The sequence below is a fragment of the Topomyia yanbarensis genome, chromosome 3 (assembly GCF_030247195.1).
Source record: "Topomyia yanbarensis strain Yona2022 chromosome 3, ASM3024719v1, whole genome shotgun sequence".
Classification (NCBI taxonomy): domain Eukaryota; kingdom Metazoa; phylum Arthropoda; class Insecta; order Diptera; family Culicidae; genus Topomyia; species Topomyia yanbarensis.
In genome coordinates, this window is record NC_080672.1 from 173146267 (window position 1) to 173158465 (window position 12199).

Below are 12199 nucleotides of genomic sequence, written 5' to 3' on the forward strand. Positions count from 1 at the left end.
ACGAAATAGCGGTGCTGCGTCATTGGTGATGAGATCTACATCAAAGCAGATGGCGAGGCAGAAATATTTCACAGGTTTGCTATGAATGACCGTTTTAAACGGAAGAAGCTGTCGAAATTTGCTTCAAAGTACCTGATTTAGCAGGCCGCATGTACTTGTGGTAAATGTAGCGAACCATTCGTGATCAAAGGCATCATGGTGAGATTTACAAAACTGAGTGCCTCCAAAATCGGCTTCTGAGTGGAACGTGGTAATTCGGTAGATTATGTGCCGAAAGACATGAACCCTCCAAACTGTCCTAAGCTCCGTCCGATCGAAACCTATTGGACCATGAAAAAGCGAGAACTTCAAAAATCCAAATGAGTGACTAATGGCGAAAAGAAAATGTTGAGGAACTGGATAAAACTTAATCAACCGTTCCGGAAACTACTGAAAAGGCTCCGATGGTGGACCTCAATCGCAAATGTCGAGCATTTTACTCAAACCCTTTCTAAAGTTCAACCGACGTATGAAAGCTGAATAAACACATAACCTGAATTACTGTAGCACTTTGGTTTAGCTTCGATAACTATAGCCGAATTTCCAATCAATCTAATGTGTAGCAATAATTAACAACTCACACTTTATTAAAATTGAAACACATATAAAAACGTCTAACTGGACTATTGGTCCATATAAAAAAAACGACCAAAGCCTTCGGTTGAACAGAACCCGTTTCTGAAATGCTGAATTAGAGGGACGCTACCGTAAACGTGCCTGACGTTACCAACGGTCAATGTAGCCCAACACTTTGCAACAAATGATGGCCGCTGGACAATCTCTGGGCACCATGCCATTTGATTCCACACATAACTGCCTCTGCTGGGCAGCCAACAAATCGCCCATAACTCAAACACATGATTTCTGCTATTGCTCCATTGCACTTGGCCTGACGGTGCACCTACCCACATGCTACTGTGTAGTTATTCAAACTAAACGACCCGCTCAATTGATGGCCAGCATTTTCCGCGCTTCACTTGCACGTTCCTTTTTTTCGTGGGTTAGCCGGAAATTTACGGATCGGGAATCATCCCATGCGCTAGGACTTTTTATTTCACTTTTATGTAGTGCAGACCGGAAGATAAGCGATGGGTTGGAATGAAAGGGAGGAGTAGAAGAAACAGGAAGGAGAAACATCAGCTATAGGCCGCTGGCTGGTACTGCAAAAATCTACACAAAACAGAACAACATAAAATCAAAACTTACAATTTATTGTCCACGCCGTGAAATTCAGTGTCTATTTTAATCGAAACATGTTCCAGTACACAGTATACACACTTTTCTGTAGGGGCTGCAACGCGCAATAATCACCCGGTTAGAATCAAAGCAGGCCACTGGAAGCAATGTACGGATTCACGCATCCACAATTTCATGCAGCGTGCATTGATTTTATTCCAGCGATTATGTGTAATGGCAGTTGGGCTGCTTTGATTTAGTTCATATTTTTTGTGGCATTTTTGTTGGTTGCTTATAGAACTCTTTGTTTTTTTTGGTTTGTTTCTTACTCAATTGTATTTTTTTGTTGCCAAAAAACGGCGATGGGCGATCGATGATGTAACGATGAAGGGAACGAATGATTCTTTCTTTTTCTCCTACAGTAGTTTGAAATATCTCAGTCGATGTACGTTGTGAGCAAATATCCAGGATCGTACCAGATCTCACCTATACACAAGGTGGTTGCTATTTGCTTAAACCTCTTGTTATTTTTTACGTTTCTGTCTCTCTCGCTTTTGGTATGATGTATGTATATGGATTTTAAATTTATTAACTTAGATAGATTCTCTTAACTAGTACATGCGACAGCTTAGCTGAGCGTAGATAACCAAAACGAGTAACATAACAAATGACCTATGCTGCAGTAAAATATAGATGTTCCTCTGCTTAACCATTGATATACTGTCTGCAAGAAAGAAATTTAGAAAAGAAAAAAAAAGAGAAAAAAGTGCAGTTTAGTGTTGATTGAAGCACATTAATTTTACTGTAAAACGGGCACATAAATTTCACCACTTGTGAAAATCGGATCAACCAAGTCTAAAATGCACACACATACACTAACTCGCAAGGACCAGACAACCGAATCGAATTGGATTTGCAGCGCGAAAGTGCATGTTTTCGTCCTTTGAACGATAGCGGGACAGTCTTCCGTGATGCCAAACCAGAAATCGGTCGATATATTCCTTCAGCTCCAATGCTTCCATCTAATTCGAAGAATGTATTCCTCTAGGGAACATATCACGATGGATGCGGGTTTGCTTCCGTACAAAATATTTGCCGATGGAATAAATGAAAGCCATTTGTTCATTCACTTTCCTCGTTCGAGAAATACGTGTCAAAGATTGAAGTATTTACTGAGCAATCGGTACAAAGGGTAAAGAGCCTATTTTGGCTACATTAGGGAGGGTGTTGCACTATTTTATTAATTACTCGGTCAACACAAATGGCATCGAAATAATGCAATATTCATGTCTGAGTACAATCCTACCCAATCAATCGCCCTACCATTTGATCAAAGATGGCAGACGCTACTCTAACCAGCGATATCAAATGGATAGGGTAACGATAGACAAGAGGCGAAAATAAGCTTATTACCCTATGTCCATAATATGAAGCTGTTCTTAAGCTATTTTTAGTCACACTAGTTTACAACATAATTTTGGTTGATTGTCATATCTAAAAAAGTGAGCTTCCTTTGGATTTTGGCCTGTTGAACACAAAAACCAGCGCAATGTAGTTTTCTATGAATTCGATTTTGAGTTACAGAGTATAACAAAATTACAATGATTTTCGGAGTTGCTAAAAAATGTTCACTATACGCACATCTGTAATTCGAGTTGACCGGTTTGAACCATGAACGCTCAAATTTTGGTTACCCAAGAAACAAAAAGTTAATATTTGAAAAGCACACTATGAAGTTCATATGGGGCCCTATTCTCACAGTCACGTCACTTGGTGACTAGAAGGAAATTTTCTTCTTGTCACTAGGTGACGTGACTGTGAGAATACGGTCCATGAAGTTCTTAGCGAACTTTCGAGCTGCTTAAACTTTAATTGAACTTGAAAGCAGCTTAAGCTGCTATTAGAGCTTGAAACGTATCGGAAATTACTTAAAACATTAAGCTTATGCAGATTTCTTATACGAACTTTCAGTTGCTTGGGTAAGTAGGTTTCTTCAACTATGCCATAGACACTTTTGAAACTTAACAAGCAGCTTAGAAGATAAAAAAATAAAGTCGATGTTGCAATTCGTATCTGAGCTAGTAGTTTATTGGTTGATCAACTAATCTGCGCTATTTCAGTTCGAGAAATGCTCAAGTATGTTACTTCGGTACTAGACAAGACAAGACGTGACAATCAGCTGCTTATTTTTCCTTCCACACTCTTCTTTTCGCACATTTTCACCCTGCCGGAATCTTGCTATTTCTTTAAATGAAAATGGAGTCTTGTTAATTTATTTTATGCCGGCAATATTTTGTATCTTGAATCCACTATATTGATAAAGGTCACCGTTTATGGGTATTTAGTAAGGTTTGATAAAGCCATTTTCTGAAAAAAATTGGATTATAGTGTGGTTTCCGTCTTATTTTTGTTAAAGTTATTCAACCACGTATACGGCAAATGCATGATAAATACTTTTCACTTTGCCGCTCAATTTGCATTCAATTTAGTCATTTTTACGTTTTTAAAGATAATAATTTTATTTGTCAAAAGTAATGACAATCTTTTCCTATAAATATAGCAACACTGCCAAACATCATTTCGCCATTCCTGCAGTAACATTGCGTACGGTGAAAAAAGTCAGAATCAACCAATCAGGAGCTGGATTATTCTGACGTAAAATTGGAACAAAACGCCCCCTATTGTCACGTCTTGTCTTAACTTCGGTACACCTCTGAAAAAATAATTGAAAATTATGAAAACCAAAAATATTGTAAACTAGTGTTTGCCCGAAAAAAGAAAGTTTTAGCAAATCATTTTGAGTCTCAGATAAATATCTACCGCAAGATTTCGTTTATAAATACATCGTAGAATCAATCGCTCTGAAATAAATTTGCGTTTCTTTCTCAATGTAACTTACCATCAAACAGCGATCCGGCAGATGATGTTACAGCCGATGCAGATGATTCTCCTGTTAATTATACAATTTAAAATATTTGGTTATGCGTTTCCTGGATTATGTTGTGCAGAAAATGATGTTGGGTCACTCGGTATATTACAGTACGCCATCCATATATAAATGTAGAATTTATTCAAGCTGTCAATATAGCGGCCCCGTTTTAATTATTAGCATTGGAACCAGCATGAGTTTTTAAATTTCGACAACTTCAATTTCACTAAACGGATATACTTTTCATCGTTTGAAACCGAAAAAAGAAGAATCTTGGAAGGAAATTTGAATTGTGTACGGATACCATAAACAACGAGAAATATGGTTTTCTGAGAACTTTATTAATTGGCGATCCGACAGGAGAATTCAGTAATTACAACTCTTGAAAATGTCAAGACAAGATTTTTTTGGGTTTCGATCTCGAATTTTGGGATGTGATATAAGCATCAAAAAGTCAAAAAGGTTTCTTCAATTTGATTAAAAAGTGTTTTCCAGTCCCAGTGATAGCTGGATTGGTGTTTGATAAATTTGTTTCATCTTTCTCCATGCTTTTCTCACTAGCTTGGATTGCGCTGTATTTGACTTTTTTCGTATTCTGGTACGATGGTGCTCCTCCGTCTGGAGGAGCGTCGGTCGCCCCATTGGCGGCGTTAAATGTTCATTATCAATGAAATAATTCTCTTCTATCCACATCTTTTAAACTCTATTCGTTTGAGGTTTGTCACTACACACTCGTACAGGTCACTTCATACAAACTTAGATCGCAGGCGATCGGCAAATTGATGGAGACGGAGGTTGTTCACTGGGTTAAAATTTTCTTCTTGGTGGAGGCGCGATTGATTCACCGTTTTAAAATATTGAAAACGATGAAGGCACAAGTAGTTTTCCTATTTGAAAATCTGCGATCCTGGTATTTACTACAATTTACACAGCACTATTTTTCACGCATCAGCCGTAGAATTACGGTCGGTTAGAGTAAGAAACGGGCTTTTGGCGGCTTAAGCGTCCCGCGGGATAGCCGAGAACGGTCGGGATGCTGGATATAAGCACTTGTTTTCACATTCTTTAATGGGTTACGGGTGACGGAACTCGCGCATACTATTGCCATGGTAGTGAATTATCGCGATTGATGCCGGAAATACACCGAGCGGGAAATAGATGAGGGTGGCTTAGGCCGAGCACTTGCTTCTTTGACCGACAAAAGAGAGCTAAAAGTACAACCGATCAGCCTCAGAGTGATTGATACGATCTGTGATCAAATCTTGCCAAGACTATAAGCTTCAGGTTTAGGAAGTAACCAGTCTGTTAACATGACACAATAACGGGGGCCATTCACTGCTACTTTTGCTTATTGGCGTAACCATTGAGCCCGAATTCACTAAACAGAATGTCAACCGTAGTATGGTCGAAGCGCACCAATCACATTCCTCACAGAGCACTGATTTTCGCAATACAGTTGAACAATTTGAATAAGGTGAACCTGTGTAAGTTATTCCATTCCATTAGTTTGCTGTTAGCACCCGTGAACCACTACAAAACAGGCCAGCGCGCGAAGGGAGGGTTTTGGGGTTCAAACCCCTCCCATGAGAGTTTTGTATTACTTTAGAAAATATCTTTACTTCCTGATCAGGAAAAAATATACTGCGGGCCACACACAATGTCATTTGAGTTCGGTCATTCTAGAAATAAGTCTTTCAAGAAACCCTTCAAGGGGGCTGTAAAAGGATGTAAGCCAAGTTGGTCGGCATCGCTGGATCGGTTCAAGTCTCGACATGTTTCGATATTAACAACACGAACTCGGAGAAAATCGTGATATCATTGTATAGAGAAATTTCACCATAGGTGATCTCTGCGCCAGAGTGACTAAGAACTTAATGGCATCGGTATCGGGAAAAATTCCGCCGCCGGAAAACTCTCAGCACCAGCTATTAGATAAATAGAAACGAGTATCGCCAAGAAGGATGAGAAACCCTGCGAAGAATGTTGTAAAAAGATGTAAGTCATTCTGTTCGGCATCTCTAGATCGGTTCGTGTCTTGGCAGGTGATGATGTTTGCAGCTGTCAGTAAAAACTACGAGGGTTGGACAGCAAGCAAGGTCCCGGAAAGATAAGGATTGGGAAGAACAAGAGGTTTAGGGCTCTGACTGTCTGTAGTACTCAACTGTCTTTTTAACAAACACTTTCCAGGCTGTATGGAGCCATCACTGACGACTGCTCCTGAGTTCTTTTCAGGTAGTTCTGATTCTTGGGAATTTGCTCGTAGAATTGTGACAACCGAATCGATCAAATGAGCGATTGAAATTTTTGCTCCCTATAAGTCTCCGGGAAAAGATGAAAATATCCCAGTTGTACATCAAAGAGGATATGAAGACTTCAAGCATATTTTGAAAAAGGTTCTTACTTGTAGTCTTGCAACAGGATATATAACAATGAAAATGCTTTTTCACAAAAGCAATCAAGTTTAGGAGCTTTTATCGATATTGAAGGTGCTTTCAACAACGTGTCTTTCGAATCCATTCTGGAAGCAGCGCGAGGTCATGAAGGTAATCTCATGTATCACGAATAGCATACACACAATGATCAGCAACCGACATCTGTGCTCATCGTTAAGACAAGCAGAGATACGGAAACTGAGTGTCTGCGGATGTGGTGGTGTGTTGTCACCATTTCTATGGAACCTTGTCGCCGATGACTTGTTGAGTAAACTTAATGAGTTTGGGTTTCCGACGTATGACTTCGCTGATTATTATCATCACCGGTATTTACATTAACACACTTTTTAATATGATGAAACAACTCTTAGTGTTGTTGAGCAATGGTGTCTTCATGTTGGACTATATGTAAATCAGATTAAAATCAGTCTACTTTCTACTTCTGCCCAAGTCAGACGTACAATCGAACCAAGTGAACAACAACTAGCAACCTCTCGATCTAGTGTGCATTGTCTCGAGAACAAAGGAAACATTTAATTTATTCTTGCCGTCATGAGTAAAGTTGACGAAAAAACTCTGCTCCCACCTAACACAGCGGTCGTTAACTTTAAATTCTGTTCAATAAGATTGAGTTTTAGTGAAGTGGAATACCTGCTGAAGGTGAAGATGCAGCTTAAGCTCAAGGAGGTTATGTATCTCCAGTATCATCATCTTCGCAATATGGTACTCATATCATTCAACACGTTAGCCAAAGCTGAACGTTTCGTTTCGCAGAACAACTTGAAGCACGTGGCTGAAAGTGATAAAATTGGAATTAATATTCCCGTGTATATAGAAAAAGACTATGTAGATGTAAAGCTACATGACCTATCACCACGTACCCCTCCTGATCTAGTTGCAGAATACATGTCGCAATACGGAGAAGTAGAATCCGTTACACCTGATACGTGGAGAAATTTCTTACCCGGTACACTTAACGGTGTTCTTGTGGTGAGGATGCGGATTGAAAGACCTATCCCCTCCCACTTGACTATAAAACTTAAAACCCGCGAAGCTACTATTAATCAAACTACGTTATGCACCCATGAGGGGCAAACTCCTACATGCAAGTATTGTAATCAGACAGCACACCACGGACAACCTTGCGCGGAAGATACAGAGGAGAATGCATCTCAACCGATTGCCAACGAATCCACGGAAAACCAACCCAAAAAAGAGTTTTCAATACCAATACCCGAACCACAAACGGTTGCAAAATTTGTGGCAGCTGTTCAGTCCATATTGACAACTGCAAAAGCAGCACGGATGATGATGACGGATTTACACTGGAAGCAGGAAAAAACATCTGATCGCGAGTACCAAGACACCTTTAACGATGGAAGAGAATTAAATGATCCCCATGACGCAGTAGGCGAGCCGCGAAAGAAGGTCTCCGCTCGCAATAAAAAGTTGCGCGTAAATTCCAACGGGTAATCAATAATATTTGCTCTTTTATTTTTATTTTGCACATATTGTAAACACATGAAAGATCCACGGCCCCGTTAAGCTACCGCTATGAGCCGTGTCAAATAAACGAAATAAAAAAAATCAGATTAAAATATCACTGGTGCTTTTCACACAACGAAGGAAAACAACCGGAACTAATTCGTTGCAGTTCTTTGATTCTGGAATTATTGTCGCAGATCAAGTTAAGTACGGTGGGGGTAATTCTTGATTCAAAACTTAATTGGACAGCTCACATCGATTTCAGAACCAAGAAAGCTTGCATGGCCTTTGGCCAAAGTACACCTGCTTTCAGCAAATATTGGGGACATGGGAACCTAAGTACATTCAGTGAATCTACACAACAATTGGGTCATTAAGCCATATGCTGTTTGTATTTTTTTCCGATGCAGCTGAAGTTGAAGATACGTAGTCGAACTTTTATAGTGAATAAAAAATGTTTCATAAAAATAGAATTATTGCGGTGTGGTCCATTGAACTACCTTGATCCCTATCCTTTTTCTGTCAAAAATACCAACCCATGTGGCTAGAATCACGGTCAAGGAAGAGCGATAGTCTCAAACGGGCACGTTTTGTTGAAAATCAATGAAACATTACTTTGAAGCTTTAAGGGTTGAACATATATCTTGAGGCTCTGTTTCAAAAAGACATCTACAATAAGTGACTCTCATTGTTTACTTTCTCTTCTGTTAATAATTCGGTCGCTTTAACATTTATCCCTCAACTCTTCGCATAATATGCTAGTCAATACCACCGTCTTTCGATCTGAACTGTAAAATAAGTGAAAAGTGTTGTATTGACGTCTATGAGTATTTTTCTATTAATGTAAACAAAAGTCGCACTCACTCGTCTTCTGAGTGTGAATTGATGACGAAATATGTATGACGTATTAACAATTACCAACTTTTCGGTTTATTTTGGTCCAGGAACAATCGTTGTTCACGGAATTTAAAAAATGGTAATTTTTGGTTTCATTTAAAATTTGTTTATGCCATTGTGTACATCAAGCATTTTACATAGAAAAACATCAATAAATTAAGCAAATCCCAAGATAAAGTGACTTGAATAAAAAAAACTCACAAATTCTCATCATGCTATTTACTATATCTCAGTAATCAAGCAGAATTTCGAAATTCCGAAAAACGCCCCTTTGAAAAATTTTTGCAGACAAGTAACGTGGCATATCTAACTCAATTTACCCCAAAATGACGTTTGTCATAAGATAGCACGACAGCGAAGATATGTGTAGTAAGGTAAATGTACCAATTGTCCTATATATAAATTTTACCAATCATTCGATTGAAAAATTGTCAGGAATCATTGATAGTGGAATGAATTATAATCGATTTCCACATTCAACAATAGAAATAATTGTTGTGATTTCCAATATTGCCGACATGTGTCAATATTAGGAATTAAAATTTAATGAGGATTGTTTTTGATCACCCCAAAGCGCATTGCCCAATGTGCTGAACTCGTGGCATCATAATAAGCGAAGTGTTCCTTTTACAGAGCATATATATATATTCATTTAACTGCATTGTACTGTAACGATCCCATTATATCAGAATTATTCATGTATTTATTTCTGATTATTTCTGTTATATCACGATTGCACCCTCGGTAGAAATAATAAGGTTAGTTATTGCAATTATTTTTTTTTCAATGGCCCATGAAGAGGAATGAGAGGGTATTGACGTGATTCAAAAATGGCGCTATGAAATTGCCTATGTTCCCATGAGATAACACCATTTTGCATGTACCTGCTTGTTACGGAAATCGATTTCGGTCGCTAAGGCTCGGGAATGTAGAATAATTGCGTCGTACGTTAACGAGATTAACTCCTTCGAATGCATACTGCATTTCTGTATTGTAGATAGGAGTCAATAACAAAATCTACTTTTAACGAAATGAACTAGATAATTCAAAAAGCCAAAGATATTTCATATAATTTAGTGCATCAAACTAGAGATTATATCGGTTAATTAGTCAATCAAGTATGGTTTAGCTTATTTAGGATAAAAATTTGTAAAGCGCGCCAAACCATTTTCGGCACCACAAATTTTAAAATTATCCATAGGAAGGCTCATGCACACCTATTTTTTCGGCTAAAATAAACCTAAATGTCGTATGGTAGCGATAATTGATCCACAGACTTTCTGCTTCCGTATTGTAGGAGGCGACAAAATAAATGTGAGGTTCATGTGTTTAATCTAAGTATTCAATATCCTACTGTAGTATCAAATTAATACATATATTAGTTTATTTTCACAATGCGTTGATCTATCAGCGATATTAAGTTAATTTAAAAACTAGGTTATCTTATCAATTGCCCTATCGTTACTCATATTAATAAATTGGTTCACAATACGGTAAGACTGGTAGGTAAGTATCTAGGGGATGCTTTCTCTCCGGGTTTAACCCAGAGACTCCGGTTTTTTGAGAGCAATCTACCTCAATTTCCTTCGCTTTACGCCAAGTTTTCAAGATCGAGTGAAACGAAGGATAATTTTACCTGTTAATTACCGAAATGAATTTGTTCTTAGTAACCGTTATTCAGATTTATTTTGCCAGGCTGACTCACAGCCCCCGGACGAACCCGGACTTAAGTCTATATATGTAGGTTACGCGATATTTTCGCTAGTAGTTTTCTCGTATCGTACCGTATCGACATTTTTGCGAGATTTATGGTAATTTGAACGTTAAATAGATTTTTGACAGCATAACTCATGTGTTTTTGCATAATAATTGGATCATAGGACCTACATTTGATTACTTCGCCAAAATTATGCATGTGTTTTAATTACAACGTAAAATCACCAAAAATGAATCACTGGTTGGTTTAGTTACTGTTTAGATAACTGTTTGTCATGAACTTTTATTGAACTCGAACTTCTAATGCGATAGCAACAACGACACCCGCGAATACCCGCGATCACATTATACTAATTTGAAAGTTTTTGATTTTCTCTCTAAAATAAGTCTATGCTAATTTTGCGAAAACTTGCGATAAGCAGTCAAAATTAAAAAAAAACTGAATGGAGACGCATGGTTATTACTTATATTAAAATTGTGAGGAGTTTTTCGGCTAATCAGTCATAAATAAGACAGCGAAAACAACAATATTGCTTTTACTTCCAACGTTTCAATGGATTTATTCCACCTTTATCAAGAATTAAAAACTTTGTGTTTTCTTGTAAAGTGTAATGTTGTGGTAAAACATGAACTGTCCTAATGTATACGCGTCATCTAATAGTGCTATTGTTCGCATATTCATGCACCTACTGTATTTTTTGAAATTTTTCTGCGTTTGAAACGATTCTGTTTCGCGGGTAGAGAACGAGGGCTAATATATTAAAATTGAATAATCACTTTATAGCTACAATAATGACACGAATATATGAACAACTTTTTTCTCATATTTTTATACCCACAAAAAGAATTCCGCGTGCAAAAATTTCTTCTAAATATTTTTGAACCTTCACAACAAAATAATTAATTTTGAGTCTCCCTAATGTATGATGAAGATATTTTTTTAACAAATGTTAATATCAAAACGATTTAGTGCACGAAAACTAATATTCAAAAAATTTAAGAAAAAAATTCTATAATATACCCCAATGCATAGCAAATGTTTAATGTATGTTCTTATATTAAAAACGAATTCAGCGGACCCAAATTACATATAACCGTCCTATTTGAACCGATACGGAAAAGTTTTGACAATAGTCCACCTTTTGTTCTACGTCATGCCACAGTGCCTTCGTGTCAAGGTAATGCGAAAAAATATACGTTGAAGCTGTATGTAATTGTAATTGTGTATTATGTATTTTTTCACTCATTAATTCCAATTTGTTAGTTTGAATAAATTTGATTTTGATTCCTATTGATTTTATAACCTTTTACATTTTCTAATTTTTCATTTAATTGTTAATGTGATTTTATTGATCCTACTCATTATATCCATTTTATTCACTAAATTGAATTTTTCATTTTATTATTTTACTCTTTTTATTTATTTTATTACGTTTTGTTATTTCATCGTTTTATTCATTTTTTCCAGTTCATACATTTTATTCAGTTTCTTCATTTTATTAATTTTATTGATTCTGTTCATTCA

General features: G+C 37.2%; 1 protein-coding gene across 1 annotated transcript in view; it reads right to left on the minus strand.

Moving 5' to 3' along the window:
- Positions 1 to 1518: 1518 nt before the first annotated feature.
- The window catches only part of LOC131694092 (zwei Ig domain protein zig-8-like), a 683919-nt gene continuing 673238 nt past the window's right edge, over positions 1519 to 12199 (minus strand). The window contains exons 9-10 of the mRNA XM_058982472.1: positions 4115 to 4165; positions 1519 to 1939 (exon numbers count right to left, since the gene is read on the minus strand). Coding sequence (XP_058838455.1) covers positions 1827 to 1939; positions 4115 to 4165 — 164 coding nt within the window. The 3' untranslated portion in view covers positions 1519 to 1826. The remainder of the gene's footprint in view (positions 1940 to 4114; positions 4166 to 12199) is intronic.